Source organism: Gossypium raimondii, chromosome 6, assembly GCF_025698545.1.
Source record: "Gossypium raimondii isolate GPD5lz chromosome 6, ASM2569854v1, whole genome shotgun sequence".
Lineage (NCBI taxonomy): Eukaryota > Viridiplantae > Streptophyta > Magnoliopsida > Malvales > Malvaceae > Gossypium > Gossypium raimondii.
In genome coordinates, this window is record NC_068570.1 from 32,890,693 (window position 1) to 32,908,054 (window position 17,362).

Genomic DNA, 17,362 nt, shown 5'->3' on the forward strand with positions numbered 1-17,362 from the left:
CGAAAAGGCTCATAGGAAATAGGAATCGAAGCCCTTAATGAGTCCTTTGCTATGCACGAAAATGGATGTATAGAAACACAATGCATGCTTCCTTTAATGTCGTTCATGCATGCTTCTAAAGGAGAAGTCACAGACTCTTTAAATGCTTCCCTTTGCTATTAAGTCTATTATAGACACATTAAATTGAGACTAGCATTAAACTTGCACAATAAATTGTTCTTTAAATTCGTCCCCATATCCATGCACTGCACACATTTAAATCACCATTAACTCAAGTTTAAGGCAAAACAAAATTGGGTCAACAAGGCATATTAAATTAATTTGTTTAGGAAAATGCAGCACCAACTTCCCTTTAAATGTCGTTCCATGCATGGGAACATCTCCTTAAATGCATGTTTCCTTTGCCATTTAGCGAATTCAATGACACGGAGACACAAAATAAATTCGGTCAAATAATTCATGCACATTACAATTAATTTGGCACCCTATTTGAACATAATTAATCTCATGCTTGAACCAAGACATATTAATTAGCCATATTAATTAATTGGACATGAATTAAGTTAACATTAAATTCGACCACAAGACACCTTAAAGTGGTTCATTAATTAATGAATTAAGTCAACAATTAGACATATTAAATTCGCACTTTAAAGCACTAAAGACACATTAAACAACAAAGACATTAAATCCGTCCGGACACATTAAAAGTCAGTACTAAATAGAACACATTTAAATAGTCTTAAGACAAATTTAAAGCATGCATTAAAACCAATAAAACATATTTAAAATGTCCAGATTTCTTAATTAAATACTTAGTAATTATTTAAGCTAAAATAACTAACTTAACTAATTAATTTATTCCAGCAAATTAAATTAAATGAGCTAGTGAGCTAATAACGAGCTCAATGAGCTGAATTGAGCTCGAATGAGCTGAACCAAAAATGTTTCCGGGGCGGGGTCGTATCATGTATAATGTGTGAAAATATTAATTTCCATCGGTCCCATATGAAAGTATGTGGCCAGCAGTATCAAGCGCTCCATTCAAGTTGGTATCGAATAGTTCATTGTGTCACAAACCAAAAGGTTGATCGAATTCTACTCGGATACGCAACAACATGGATATTCTGGAGAGGACAAACCAACAAAGGTTATGCGGTTAATGTAGGAACCCAAGGCATACAAGGCCGACATGTCCACACATGGAGGATACTCTGAGGACAAGACCTTATTAACCAATTTATTAATTTTTCAACCACTATTTGTTGATTATTTCATTCTCATTTTTTTAATTTGTAAATATCAATTTATTTTACTATAAAGAACAATATAATATGCAACTTTGTTCCATTTTTTCGTGAAAACTGGATCCTTCTACAAATTTGTAATATCTATATAAAATGATCGAATAAAACTTGGCTTAACAATATAAAATGACAACGACAACCAGTTTCGATTCAAAAATAATATTTATTTAAAAATATTTCATATCCAATATCCGTACAATTTATTGACTAAAACTTAGCTAAACAATTAAGATTTACTTGATAAGTACAAAAAAAAAATCATATTTGTCGTCGAACAGAATGTGTGCCACAACAGGGTTGTCGTCAGCTTCAAGACATATTTTTTCTTCATTCAAGTTGTGGTTCTGACTCATCTTCTTTGTCTTTATCGTCACTTCTACCCTCGATTTTGACCCCTCCTCTTTTTCGCCTTCATTTATGGTTGATTGCGGTGTGCTCCTCAATCGCCATCATGTCTCCTCTATTCTACAAACAGGTGGTTGAGACATTGGTTATGAAAATGATCCACCTTGGTAGAATAATGATTCTGGAGGTGTTTGCGACACTAGTGGCGTATAAGTATATTGTGTCCATACACCGATGGTAGAAAATATGGACTTCTTGTCAGTGTCGTTAACATAGTCAGTGTCTATGCCATCGTCAAAATTATTGTGTAATATGGTGGGGAAGGAGGTGATGGTGCAAAAAAAAAAAACCTAGGGATGGTGTTGAAACAGAGAAATATGGTGCAAGATGTAGTGCTTGTGTAAAAATGATGGGATTAGTGAAAGCACTAGAATATGTCGAGTTATACTGACCGGGGGGTGGTGCGGCCATCTGTTCCTCTTCTTGTATTGGTATCGATGATGGACCCGCCTTGGTAGCTACTCCAAACCTTGGATTCCTAGGCGCTTGTCGAGACCTCCCTGTATGACGTTGTCTACCCCTCACCTGCTCTGATAATAGATATGACTTGTCATGATGTCTAAACCATGACATGTACTTCGGATTGCAGGCTAATTCCCAAGCGATAGTAGGTTCGCGATTAGGTATAAAGTCGTACCTATGGTTTTAAATGTTCATATATTGCGTGTGCAATGTAATCCAATTTTTATCAGTTCACCCTGTAAGTCGATATTGTACAAATGTTCGATTTCTTGGGGTGCTAACGGAATTATTTACCTAAACTCAAACTACCGTATAACTCTATCAGATTCGTGCATCTCCACCGTAGTGTACACTACCAATGGCACCTTCATGTACTAGATGTTGGGATTCATCAAGAATTCAGATGGGATGCATGCTTGAGTTCTCAGATCGGAGTATGGTGTCTATTCAAACTATAGTACAATAATAATTTTAATTATATTTTTACTAATAAATTTTTAAATCAACTACGTTAATATTATATAATTGAAATTTTCAGAATACATACATCCGCTTCTGATCGATGATCTAAGAGTAGCCGTATATCTTTGAGCTCCTCTGGTAGTCCCACGTAACTCAGCCCATGGTTCCACCTATTCAAATAACATGTTAATACAAAATTTTAAAATTTTTATTATGGAATATTATCAAATGATTTTTGCCTTGTTATGAGTGGGAATGTATAAGGGTAGTCAACTCAATGATGTAAAAAAGGCAACCGATACCTCGCCCATGATTGCACCAGTAGCATGTGATATGCCACAATTTGGTGTGGCAAATTAAGGTTTTTCCAACACTTAATGAGCTTGTTTTCTAGCATTTTTATATGTATTTATTTCATTTTCAGTTTTTATTACTTTATGTTTATATTATGCAACATAAGCGTTTTTACGCAATTTTAAGTTATGCAATGATCTAATGGGCCCGTAGGGATAATCTAACAGCTCTATCTAGTGTGTAGGACACTGTTTTTGGGCTTAAAAGACGAAGGATGACAACAAAATCGCGACATCGAGGAGTGGTGTCGCAACATAGAACTTCGAAGCCAAAGTACACAGAAAATGAAAGAAGTGTCACGACACCAGTCCTGTGGTGTCACGACACCGGGTGACCAGATGAAATTTTAATCAAGGGTATTTTAGTCCACACAATGTAACTTAATTAGATTTTTGGGTTGTTTAGTAACCCTAATTAGGTTTGATCATGAACTCTATGAATAAACATGTTAAGTCTCATTTGAGGAGGCTTGGCCAAGTGAGCCACTCAGTTATTTTTAGGGTTTTTACTTAGTTTTTATTTTCTTTCAATTTAGACCTTCAAGTACTTTTGTTCTTGTTTAACTTGGATTCAATTTTGATCTAAGGTTTTAATATAGTAGCTTTTCATTTTTTTCTTCATTGATTCCAATTACAATCGAAGTGATTTTTGCAATTGTTAAAGGAGATATGCTTTTGAGCTCAAATCGATATCAAAACGAAATTATTTCTCTTTTTCCTACTTTTATTTAATTTATTGTTTTGGATGTTAAATATACGTTTAGGGATTATTATATCTAGATCTATGAGTAGCTAATTTCCTTAGAGAGATTAGCGAATGGATGTGTGACTAGTTAACGGACGAATTAGGGTTGAAATTTGAGTTAGTTGTTTAAAATATGTGTGATTAAACCTTAAGAAGTGATGCCCCTAGGAAGTAATTTAGGGTAAATGAGATCAAGTGATAATTTTACCGAGTGATTCATAATTTATCCCGATGAAGAAAGTGAGGCCGAGAGGTAAACGTGTATTGGTCGATTAATTAATTAGTTAGAGGCTGAGAAGTAATAACTGATTAATTAATAGCTAACTCGATAAAACCCAAGTTTTGAAGTTAATTAGGAGCACTGAAGTGAGTTAATCCCTTGCTTGTTTTATTAGATTAAGTTTCAGTTGTTAATTGGTTGATTTTTAGTCTTAAATAATCTTATGTTAGTTTAATTAATTCATTTTAATTTGGGTTTTCATAATATAATTTGAAGTTAGTACTATTTAGCCCTAGTGTTTTCATTGTAACACTAATCTATATTACAATTTGACTTGTATACTTGCGGACATTGCTGTTTAATTAATTATTTATTTTGCTACAGTATTTTCAGTCCAGACATTCGTACGTTTGGTGGCAATCAAGTTGTTGGTGTCATTACCGAGAAGGTTTCGACATTAAACTTGAATTTAATTTTCTGAATTTGATAGGATAAATAGGAATATTTAGAATTATAGATACGAAATTTAATTTTAGTTATGTTTATTTTTTTGTCACATTTAATTTTAAACTACTAATTTTAACTTTGATTTTTAATTATTAGACTTAGGGGACTGATTATTTTTAGTAAACGATGACAGCTCTCTTGGGATGGACAATATTCGACATGAGCTGGATTCAGCTAAGTATAGCAGAACTCATTGTTCATGGGACTCTCTTTGAGATTAATCCTGCATTGTTAACTTGGGTGTCAATGAATCTTCAGTATAGTGACGAAGTTGATTTGGATTCAGTGGTATTCTTGAGGAGATTTGAACAGATCTGCAGTACCATAAGGTATTTGGGAGTTTTCGATGAAGCTGTTAAATTACTATTAATCCCTTTTGCACTTGGAGGTCGAGTTGAGGAATGGTTGGAATTACCATCGGGCACTATAACATCATGGGTAGAGTTTGTACAGTTGTTTCTATGGAAGCTTATACCTATGCCTTCCATTCTGGGTACATACGAAGAATTGTTGAAGTTCAAACAAAGCCCTGCAGAGACATTAGGACAAGCGTAGGATCGGTTCAAAATGATTCTTCAGAAAGTGCTTGGAGGAGTTGTCGATCTTGTAGTTCAACTACAACATTTTAGTGGTTTAAATTATGATAGTCAACAATAATTTGACATTATAGCAAGAGGAAGTGTTTGGACGAAATCTACTCATAAAATAATTGTGTTGTTAAAAAAAGTAAGCAGCAATGCTCATACTTGGGGAAAGACCTGCGAGCTTGAGGCAGTAGATATGCCGATGAAAGTGGATGAGGTTGTTGGTATTGAAATAGAGGAGGACAATTTAGGTAATGAACCAGTTGGATTGAGCAATAAGGAGTCAATAAATGATCATTCAGACACATCTGATCTGGAAGATAAGATGGAGGAAGAGATGGAAGAAGAGGTTACAAGAAATCATCTAGAATGAATTTATCGAATAGACTAATGGAAACATTGCAAGGAACCATTGAACATGGAGGGTGTTTCGCCTGATAAGATGGTTCTATCGATCATTAAGCTACCAAACTTGGAATTGAAACCACTTTTGACACATTTGAAATACGGGTATCTCGATGAAAACAACACTTTACCTGTAATTATAGCAACTCAACTATCATCTGAACATGAAAATAACTGTTGAAAGTCCTAAAAGCACACAAAAGGGAAATTGGATGGACAATTGCTGACATAAAGGAATTAATCCTATTCTTTGCCGACATAAAATCCAATTGGAAGGTAAGAAACCGGTGGTAGACGCACAATGATGACTCAATCCAACAATGAATGAAGTAGTGAAAAAAGAGTTGCGAAAGTGGTTGGATGTGGGAATTATGTACGGATTTCTGGTGGGGAATGGGTGAGTCCAACACAATGCGTTCTAAAGAAAGGTGGTCTAATGGAAGTAACAAATGAAAAGTATGAACACATTTCAACATGAATGGTAACCAAATGGAGATTTTGTATTGATTATAGGAAATTGAATGCTAGAACTAAGAAAGATCATTTCACGCTCCCATTTATTGACTAGATGTTAGACAGGTTGGTGAGAAAAGAGCATTATTGCTTCTTAGATGGATATTCAGGCTACCACCAGATTCCAATACATCCAGATGATCAGGAAAAGACTACCTTCTTTGGTCCTTTCAGAACATACACCTTCCGTAAAATGTCATTTGGACTTTGCAATGTTCCAACCACTTTTATGAAGTGTATGACAACAATTTTTGCTTATATGTTAGAAGACGACTTGATATTTTTATGGATAACATCTTAGTATATGGTGATTCGTTTACAAAGTGCTTGGGAAATTTAGAACAGGTTCTCGAGTGATGCGAAAAGACGAATTTGGTGCTCAACTAGGAAAATGCCATTTTATGGTAAATGAGTGAATTGTTTTAGGACATAAAATCTGAAAAAAGGGATTACAAGTTGAAAAATCAAAAATCAAAGTCATAGAAAAGCTACCACATGCCACTACTATTCAAAGTATTCGAAACATTCTCGGTCATGCTAATTTTTATAGACGATTCATCAAGGATTTTGCTTAGATATCAAAAATGTTGAGTCAATTGTTGCAAAAGACACACCATTTGTGTTCAAAGAAGAATGTGCCCAAGCTTTTGAGTTAATTAAATAGAGGCTAGTTTTAGCTTTGGTTATAGTTAGTCTAGATTGTTCAGAATCGTTTATTATCATGTGTGACGTAAGCAATTACGCTGTGGGAGTAGTCCTGGACAAAATAAAGAAAACAAAAATTTATGTGATTATTAGGCTAATAAAACTTTGAATCCTATTTAGTGTAATTACACAACTATAGAAAAGGAAATCTTGGCTGTGGTGTTTGCCTGTGAAAAATTTCTTCCGTATTTAATGGCAAATCGAGTGTATGTTTACACTAATCATTCCACTCTGAATTATGTTATGAAGAAAAAAGAGACTAAAGCCAGACTAATGCAATGGGTGCTACTAGTTCAAGAATTTGATATTTGGATCCTTGATAGGAAAGGCATTGAGAATCAAGTGGCAGATCATCTCTCACGATTAGAGATTGAGGCTAGTCAACAAGATGAGAATAAATTAATGAAAGATTTATTGATGAACAGTTATTTCAAGCCATCCACCATGAAGTAATGCAGCTGACCCACAAAACACCTTGGTACGCAAACATTGTCAATTATCTAGCTAAAGGAGTGTTCCCTGCAAATGCACGATGACAGAAGAAGAAAAAAATAATGTATGATGCCCGTAAGTATATATGGGAAGAACCTTATGTATTTCAATAGTGCACAGACCAACTGATCAGACGATGCGTAGTAGAAGAGGAAATGGAAGACATCTTGCTTAGATGTCATACATCACCATGTGGGGGGCATTTTGGAGGAAGGAGAATAACATAGAAAATACTTCAATAGGGATTTTATTGGCCCACAATGATCAAAGATGCCTACGAATTTTCTCAACGATATGACAGATGTCAGTGACAATGAAACATATCAAAAAGGGATGAAATGCCCCAAACTGGAATTTTGGAGGTAGAAGTCTGATGTGTGGGGCATTGGTTTTATAGGACCATTTCTCAGTTCTTTTGGCAATCAGTACATTCTCTTAACAGTTGACTATGTATCTAAATTGGTAGAAGTAGTAGTGTTACTGGTCAACGACACTAAGGCTGTAGTTTGATTATTACGCAATAATATTTTTTCTCGATTTGGGACTCTCAGAGCACTTGCTAGTGATAAAGGATCACACTTTTGTAGCAAGCAATTAGAGGTAGCTTTGGCAAAATACAGTGTCAAACATCGAATCACCACAACATACCACACCCTCAAGCTAATGGGCAAGCAAAAGTATCGAATCGGGAAGTCAAATAGATATTGGAGAAGATAGTGAACCCAAGTCGAAAGGATTGGAGTACACGATTGGATGATGCATTATGGACATATCGAATAGCTTACAAAACTTCGTTGGGTATGTCTCTGTACAAATTAGTTTATGGAAAAAATTATCATTTGCCAATCAAATTAGCGAAAAGAAAGCTTATTGGGCAATTAAGGAACTGAATTTAGATCCTCACTTATCTAAGGAAGTGTGCCAATCCAATTTTGGACATTAAAATGATGCTAGTCCAATGCCCTTCCCTCTAAATGCAACATCACAGTACGAACCTTGTCACTATTAAGCAACCATTCAGTTGCAAAATACTGCTCGGGCTTTGACCACCAACCCCTGAAGTTAGAGTCATCAAAGTGTAGGCAGTTTAGATGATAGGAGCATTCTAGCAGCGTTCCAAAATGGGATCGAGGCAGGTTAGTCATTCTAGTGGCCAAAGAGGGTGGAGGTCCTTCCAAAAGGCCCTTAGTAGGAAATCTAGGAGGTGACCCTTCCAATATCCCTTTGCCCTTGTCTTGAGTTGCAACCACATTATTGGAAGAGGTAGGATGACCAAAATATTGCTCAAATAGACTATGAAGTTCCAATCAAATCCCACCCTTAAAGTCTTCCTTGAACCTTTATAACTAGGCCTCTAACTTGGCATCGATTTAAGACAACTCCCCTTGGATCTTCACCATCTCTTGTTGCAACACACCCATTTCCATCTGCAAACGCGTAGTGACCCCATCCTCAGCCATGGGGAAATGTTGAAGCTCCAATACCTTTGTTAAGAGCGAAACTAGAAAGGAGAGAACAGAAGAAGAAGCGAGAAAATCGAGGAAGAGAAGAGAGAAAAAGACTTGATAGAAATTGTGATAACTGATTGCATAACCTCCTAGCCAAGATACAACTCAATATATCAGAAAAAATAAAAGTAAAAACGCCTTGTTTTCATTAAAAGTTAGTTAAACCTAACGGTACGGACGTTGAACCAAAACACCTTGTTTTCATTAAAAGTTGTGCACCGTTTCGTTAATCTGGACTAAAAAATGCACCATTTCTTCCATTCCTTTATGTTTCCATATTTTAGTTTTGACTCATATCATCTAGCACCCACCAAATTATACAATTATGATAAGGAAAGAGTAGAGAACACTTCTTATTAATGAATGCTCTATCAAGCCTGTACATGATGACAAACTCGAAACCTTTACCCACTTCCCATGTGACGACAAACTCTGAACCTCTACCCATTGCCCATGTGTAGTAGTGGCCCAAAAGAGGCATTTCTAATAGATTATAGTCATCAATGCATTGACGAAATCCTTCCAACCATGAAGAAGGATAAATAACTCCTCCCCATTTATTATTAACAAAATGTTGGTTTCAAGTCACCTATACTCACCCACGACAAATAATGTATAGTTGAAAGAGACCCCAAAAAATCCCCTAGACTTAGGATAGCCATGCACCCCAATTAACCTCCATTTAGAACCATTTGCACCCTCATTAGACATATCAATGTGGTTATTAGAATAACCAACCACAGTAGCATTATCAATTGAATTCAAAAGCATAGCAAGACCGCGCTATGACCAACCCCGGCATCAAAATTTAACGCAGCTAGTAATTCTTTTAAGCAAAATGCATTTAAGTTTCAATGAAAAATACAAAATTAGACTCCTTAAAGAGTTAACACCTCACACAAGCTTTGTATCACTTTAATTAAATTTAAAAACAATAAAGTTATTGATGATTTATTAATTTTGATTCGAATTGGAGAAATCTGATCAACCCACGCTTGATTTAACCAAAACCGACCCAACCAAACCCAAATTAATCAGAACTCCAGATGATCAACTTGAAATGATACAATACGAAATTAAATTAAGAGTAATTTTTACTTTTAAAAAATAATTACATAAGTTTTAAATTAACTCTGTTCTTTTTTTATAATTAACAATTGCAAAATTTATAGAATCAATGTGCATCCATAAAACAATGAAGAAATGATAGAAATGAAGTTCTGCATCACATGACGACTTGAACCCCGTAACATATTTGCTCTACTGAACATATTAAAGGAAAAAAAATCATCTTAAACAGATAATTTTTACTAGAGAACTTTCACACCCAGATGAAGTATAAACCCCAAAGTTGAGCAGTCCATCCAGTCACCCAAAAGGACTCAATGACTGAGGTAAATGGGAAGGCCCCATAACCATTTATGAAGGATTTCCTTGAAAGAAGGTTAGCAAAAGCATGAATAAGCCAAATGGTTCTTCTTGGCAACATAAGGAGAGAGGTAGTTCGTGACTGTTGCAGATGTACCCGGTATATCGGCTGGAACGAGGATTTGAGGCTTCCCTAAAGCTATTCTTTTTCCAGCTACATTGGCATAAAACAGACCAGATAAGGCTGGGACAAAAACATCACTCTTGGAACATATGTAGAAATCTATAACCTTCTCCAGTTCTGAACCTTCAAATTCAAGAAACTTCCCCTTCTTCTCCTCTGGCATAATGTTTTCCTACAATAGTTCCGAGCACAAGTTCAGATTTATAGGCATAGCAAGTTTCAACACTGAGCAGCTAGTAAGCGTTGGTTATTAGCAAGCATTAAAATTTGTACCAAATTTGCAGACTAATTTATCATGCATAAACTTTGGAGTTCAAGTTGGATGGTCAAATTTTAGGTGACAGGGAATCCCTTTCAAGCAAGACCCGCCACCAGTATTACTTGAGTTTATAACTGCTTTTCGGGGATATTGCACCTAAGACAGATCTATGTCTTGGTCCATAGTCAACCACTGAATAACCCCGTGCCGGTTGATTGTCAAAATCAAGCATTGCACATAATGGTTCAAGAAACACAAAAATTTAAATCCAGAAAATCATTATTAGGAAAGAAGAATTTACTCACCTTTGTGTATGTTTTAGGAAAGATATCCTTGAGGACACTAAGGCTGTTATCCCACTTTGATTGAGTCAGGTATATAGTGGTATCGGTATTAAATCCGACCTTCCTCAAAAACAAAGCAATCTCCTGTGCATTATAACAACTTTTTGCTACATTAGTACCACTACCATGACAATTCTTATTCTCCAATACATCAACCCTCAAGTCCACTGCTATAAACAGGCCATCTGATTTGCGACTCAAAGTTCTAAGCCGTTCAATCATTGAATCAACAACTTCACTGACTTCTGGTTGCAACTCTAAAGTTCCAAACATTCCCAAACATGAGACTGAATCAACACTACTCTTTTGTGTAGTTTTTCTCATATTTACAGTAGGGAAGTAGGTAGCAAGCCTTATGTTTCCCTTTGATTTAAAAATTGGTTGTACATTTTCCACAATGTGATCTTCGGTGACCCTATTGGGAACCTTCACAGCAGCAAGATCCCGAATTGATATTTCATTGGGTAGTTGCTTCACTACTTTGACAACCCCATCGAGGCTTTTCATGAACTTCTCAACATCATAAATATCTTTAAAGTTTCTGAAGATTTTCAATCATCATAGAACCATTTAAGATTTTGTGCTTAGATTAACTCAAACTTGGACTACTCATTATTCTTCATTGAAATAACAAGATAAAAGATTTACTATGGGGAAGGAGAGGAGAGAATACAGTATCTTCAAAATTAATAGAGCACTAACCTTTCGTCACCAGGTCTGCTTCCTCTAATATCCGGAAGTACAAGTGCTGCCGCTAGGTACCTTGCTACTATTACTGCATCAGCCATCTGAAGAGGCACTCGCCAATCACCATGGAATGAATAATAGATTAGATGGAAAACAAGCAAAGGTTTTCAATAGATTACCGTTCATAAACTGCTAGCACATTGTGCCATTAAATTCTTTGTAGAAAAATCTACCTAATATTCAAGATTCCATATCTAATCAAGGTACACAGCAAAACAAGAATTTTCAGAAAAATAAGCAGAGCATATATCAATACAAATTATGCTACTTGGACTTACGCGTGAATCTAGCATACATGTGCCCGAAATGTGTGTTCAATTTTTTCTAAGTATTTTGCATGCATTTAGAGGATCTTTGAAGGATCATATATATGCCTATATCTGTGTCCGAAAATGTGTCGGACATGGGTAATTCAAGAAAAATGAAGATTCAAAAAACACCTCCTTGAGGCGCTATCCTCTAGCTTCCTAAATTCCTGATTTCATATTGGGAAGACAACTTGGCTAAAGTTCTTTCTTACACACAGTAGATAACAAGCTCGTTTATCATAGAGAACATCTCAAGAAGTAATGGGAAATTGGAAATAGTACCAATAATAACATTCATTTACTCCTTTTAAAAGTATTAAGTTTACCAAGACAACAGTTTGATCTATCCATTATTTCCAGGTAAATAGTAAAAGGTGAAATTTCAGACAACGAAATGGATTAGGGACTTTCAAACACATTAAACTTAGGTTCTTCCTTCTTTGTGAGAGAACAAAGATAAAGAAAAGGCAACAGCAAAGCTATCTTATTTTGATAACTTTATAACTAAAACAGATACCATGTATACCTGAGAGACATGGTATTCTGGACCATTAGTCAATGAGAAAGTAACATACCCTCTTGACTGCTCTATCCCATCTGTAAGCCAAGTAAAAGCTCCATCAATTAAAGAGAAACATTTAATTACATTTTTTACCGTCAATACACAGTGACGAATGTATACATCAGGATAATGATACATGTATAGACAAATTTCTAAACCAAATGATCATTTTTCAGGGAGTTAAGTGAAGTTAACAAACCAAAAGTGGTCCTGCTCCAACATGGTTTTAGCTCTTGACTGTCCTTCATCCAAGGCCCTTTGCTCCCCTTCGAAAGCTTTACAAGGCCATCCTTCTCAATAACATTGGCATTACCAACTTGAACATCCTGAGCTTCTCCAGGAAGTTTATCCTACGTAACAAGGAGAGAAAATAATCAAATTTAGAGTAAATACACCAAAGCTTTACACGGAATTGAAAAGAAATCAAGCAAAAACTTGCAAACATTTATTTAATCACTATAAGTAAATAAGACTGGCATCAATAGAATTTACAATAACAAAAATAAAACACCTACAATTTCTTCTAGTTGGTCATAAAGGCTTGAGACGTTGAAATAAGGCCTAGGACTGAAATTATAAATCTGAAAGAAGCAGAATCCTTCACTCATCTATGCTTGAATCCTGAAATAACTCTTCTAAACCAAATTTAACTTTAAATGGGTTGTTTTCTATACCTTGTTCAGTCTAGTTTTCCAGATACTTCCCCTGGAAAATAAAATAGCTTTAATTGTTTAAAAACTAAAAGGAAGTTTCAAGTTAGCCCATATTTTCTTCTTCTTCTTCTTCTTCTTCTTCTTCTTCTTCTACTTCATGAATTAACAATTAGTTTTGAGAAAAAAAAAAAGGCTCTCAAATAATCTTATACACAAAGAACCAAACAACTACACCATTTTCGAAGATCATGGTCAGAGTATATTGTTATTTTCTTGAAGATGCAGCAGATATGATGTCAAGTGAATCTTAACGAACTAAGATGTGATTATTACAGATAATGTGGAAAGTGAAGCAACTTGCTCGAGATTTAGTATCACATAATCAGAGATTCACCAAATAAAACACAAAGGTAAGAAAAGTGAAGTGAAATTGGGGACTGGATTTAGTATAAAAATCCTATGAAAAACTTGAGAGTTAGATCAAAGAAGAAAGAAAAGGAAGGGGGAATTACTTGAAGAGAATCAAAATGGTCTCTTTTGATCATTTGACCAAGCATCACAAACATGGTGAGAGTGAGAATACCGGCCACTACTTGCCTCAAATCAATCCCCATTTCTTCTTTTCTCTTTCAAAATTCTGTAATAAAAGCGAAGCCCCCCAAAAAAAGGAAATTCAAAACTCAAAAAATAAAAACCAGGGTCGTCCAAGAATAAGTTTAAACCTAAAGAAGAGGTATGATTAACAAGAAGATGAAACAGCGAGTTTAGATCAACGAGAGAAAATGAAATGAAGAAATGATAATAGGTGCAGTAGTAGTATCGTTTTGCGGGCCCTTACACCACCGACACTTTGCACTGAAAGTGAAAACGATGCCTGTTTTCCTACGCCATGTGTACCCTACCCCTTTGCTTTGATTTCTTATTACGTAATATACTACTAAAAAGCCCCATAATCTACTCCGCTTTTATTTAAACAGGCCTATAAACTATTTTGGTTAAATTCTGCTATTAGGCATTGTAGTTTGTGAAACTTATAGATAGTTTCTATATTTTTATTTAATCAATTTTAGTCTCTGCATTTTTCAAATTTTAAAATTTCAGTTATCGATAATTGTTAAACTTATTAAGTTAGGTTTTGTTATTTCGAAATTTGATGCTACAAATATATTATCATATGTTTATTGTTGTGTGAGTTTGTTATTTCCACATATTACTTACTAATAATTATGTTAATGGATTAGCGGTTGTCATTTGTGTCAAGATTAAAATTTTAATATTCGAAAAGTATAGGGTCTTTGAATGATTAAATTAGAAAATATGGATAAATATACAATTGTATGCATAATACAAAACTAGTTTCTAAATTTAAACTAATGATTTAATTGTTACTATTTGGGTAAGGACTAAGATTTTAAATTCAAAAAGTATAGAGACTAAAACTAACCAATTCAAAAGTATAAGAACTAAAATTGATCAAATAAAAGTACAATGACTAATTCCACAACTTTCGCAAATTATATGGACTAATTGTAAAATTTAACCAAAAATTTTTGCGATTAAATAAATCTCTATATTATTATTTTTACACATAAAAGCCCTTGATTTTAATATTAAAGTAAAATATTTTAAATTTTAGGCTCTTTTCTTAATTTCTTGTTGATGCAATAGAAATTCTATATACTTTTCACATCAACATGAAATTTAAAACAAGTAATAAAATTTTTCAAAAATAATTCAACGTGTTATGTATATAAACACTTTCAAGATATTTTAAAATATTTTGTTTCCTTTAAAATTATTATTTTATTTAATAAACTCTTCTAATCAAATTCAGATCACCATAAAATGTAAAATAGTTTAAAGATTCAAAATATTTGTACTTTAATATTAAAATCAAGAGCTTTCATGGTCAAATATTATAGGTTATGAGGTTATTTAACTACAAAAATAGCATAAGGACTTGCTTAAACAATGTATAATAGTTTAAGGGCTTTTTTAGCATATTAGCATTTTATTTTTATTTTAGACTACCTTTTTATCAATATTGTTTAAACCAAACCAACTGGTCTAACCAGTTGGATGGGGAACCGATCCCAAGAAAGGCAAAAAATTGATTGACCCAAAAATCGATATGGATCGGTTGAATCGAACTAAAAAATCAATCGAACCAATACTTGAACCATATTTATGCAAGTCTTAAGGCCCAATTTCGGCCAATAGATGTGATGGGCTTACTGTAACATCCCGAAATTGGGCCTAAATGGAACAGTGGTTGCAAAACCACGAATCCGAGATAGAATAGTTTATTGTGATTAATTTTTATGATTTACAGATTGATTGGATGCATGTGTTAGAATACCGATAAGAAATTTCACCGATTGCATGTCTGAATTGCATATTAGGGTTTAATTGCAAAAGTGGGTAAATATGAGCTTTAGATGATAAAGGATTTAATTGAAAGTCCATAATTGAAGTAGAGGTCCTTAAATGGAATTAGACCATTAGATTTTCATGGACAAAAATGGGCATGCATAGATAAAAATAACTAAAGTTTTAATTAAGGGCATTTTAGTCATTTGGTAATAAAAAGAATTAAAAGGGAAAAAGATGGCAAAATGTACTCATCTTCTTCCATACGGTTGAAACTTCAAGGGACACCATAGCTAGGGTTTCTCCACTTTCTCAAGCTCATAGTAAGTGCCATCCAAGCCCCGTTTTTAATGTTTTTTTAAACTTTTTTTGAGTCATCGTGGCTCGATTTAGCTTATTCTACCATTAATTCATGTTAGGGTTCATATTTGGAAAAATACCCGTAGGTGAAATGTGTTTATTTTGATGTTTTATGGTAGAATATGAAGCTTGAAATTATGTTAAACAACTTTTTCTAGGCGATTTTAAGTGAAAACGAGTAAAACGACATAATCGGTAAAAATACCTAATGTTCATAAGTAAATGTTAGAGTGGGAATTTGACGTTGTCATAGAAGGGAAAGATGTTCAACATGTCATAAAACATAGGAATAAGGGATGGAGTTTAATTTCCGAGCTTTGGGGAAAAAGTGTAAATACGCAAAAATTTATGGGCAAAATCATAATTTTTCCAAAGTTTGAGTCAAGGACTGTTTTGATGAATGTGAGTATTAAATAAGCTAAATTTGCTATTATAGATCAAGAAGAACGAAATCCAAAGTTGGAGTGGGGAAAGAAAAAGGTTGAGGACTAAGTTGCTAGATTTGATCGTATTTTGTACTGAGGTAAGTTTTCGGTAAATAAATTTAATATTTTAATAATAATTATTAATGTTGTTATTTTCCAGCAATTATGTACTTATTTCATGAAATTATTTAATGTTGACTCCAGTATGAGATGATAGAGAATCAGTGTTAAAAAGTCCCGTTGAAACATTAGGAATGTATCGGATACAAATGTCGTGACATTAATGGAATGAGATCCCATGTAAGACCATGTTTGGGACATGGCGTTAGCACCGAGATGAGAGGTCCCATGTCTGGGACATAACATGGACACCGATATGAGAATTCCCATGTAAGACCATATCTCGGATATGACATTGGCAGTACAGGAAACATCCCATGTAAGACCATGTCTGGGACATGGCTTTGGCATGTTAATATCAGATAAGAGACACGAGTATCCTTAGTATTCCAAGTGGTTCAATGGTGATAGAGGGTTGCGCGCGGACCAAGATCGAGTTGTCAAGTCACGGGAAAATCCTACGAAAACGATAGACACTTGGATTTGAAACGAAAAAAGAAAATCAATCTTAGCAGCAATAGATCTATAAAGAAACACCACAAAACAAGATAATCAAAACACTTATTAATAGGGTTGTTTGGACGCAACGAAAATGAAATTTAAGTTCAATAAAAGAATCCCCAAGCCGAATCTGACAAGGAGAACACAAACAACAAATTAAACTCAAAAACCCAACAAACTGAATTGGATTAGAAGCTGAATACTTGGACGGCAAGAAAGGAGGAAAATTATGAATTAAAGGACATTTCTTGATGCCAAAGAATGTTGCAAAATAGATCCTTGAAGCTTGGAATGGCTGGAAACGCAACAAGAACAATTAAATTAAGTTAATCCACAAATCGACAAAAACAAAAACACTTAAAGAAGGACAAACAACAAGAAAGATGAATAAAGTCCTAAGAAGCCTTGAAATCAAGAAAGATTTCACAACTCCCTTCAAACGGCTCTAATCTTCCCTCCAATGTAAAAACACGGCAAAAAGAAGGTTGAAGAC

At 34.5% G+C, this 17,362-nt stretch overlaps 1 protein-coding gene across 3 annotated transcripts; it reads right to left on the minus strand.

Annotated features, from left to right (window-relative positions):
- Positions 1-9,744: 9,744 nt before the first annotated feature.
- On the minus strand, positions 9,745-13,979 carry LOC105773504 (protein MANNAN SYNTHESIS-RELATED 2). 3 transcript variants are annotated; one of them, XM_052632758.1, is made up of 8 exons: positions 13,606-13,975; positions 13,115-13,246; positions 12,956-13,021; positions 12,640-12,790; positions 12,405-12,475; positions 11,526-11,611; positions 10,785-11,364; positions 9,745-10,392 (listed from the first exon to the last, which is right to left on the minus strand). In XM_052632758.1, the coding sequence occupies exons 4-8, from the start codon at positions 12,686-12,688 to the stop codon at positions 10,114-10,116; spliced, it is 1,065 nt and encodes a 354-aa protein (XP_052488718.1). In that variant the 5' UTR covers positions 12,689-12,790; positions 12,956-13,021; positions 13,115-13,246; positions 13,606-13,975; the 3' UTR covers positions 9,745-10,113. The 3 variants fall into 3 exon arrangements, with proteins under 3 accessions (XP_052488718.1, XP_052488717.1, XP_052488716.1); XM_052632757.1 differs by having other exon boundaries at positions 12,956-13,246; positions 13,606-13,979; XM_052632756.1 differs by lacking the exons at positions 12,956-13,021; positions 13,115-13,246 and having other exon boundaries at positions 13,606-13,974.
- Positions 13,980-17,362: the final 3,383 nt, after the last annotated feature.

Excerpts from the sequence above, each read along its gene's own strand:
- LOC105773504 (XM_052632756.1), bottom strand. The coding sequence starts at position 13,707 with ATGGGGATTGATTTGAGGCAAGTAGTGGCCGGTATTCTCACTCTCACC. Across the intron at positions 11,612-12,404 it reads CAGAATACCATGTCTCTCAG|ATGGCTGATGCAGTAATAGT; the intron begins GTATACATGGTA and ends GTGCCTCTTCAG. Across the intron at positions 10,393-10,784 it reads TTCCTAAAACATACACAAAG|GAAAACATTATGCCAGAGGA; the intron begins GTGAGTAAATTC and ends GAACTATTGTAG.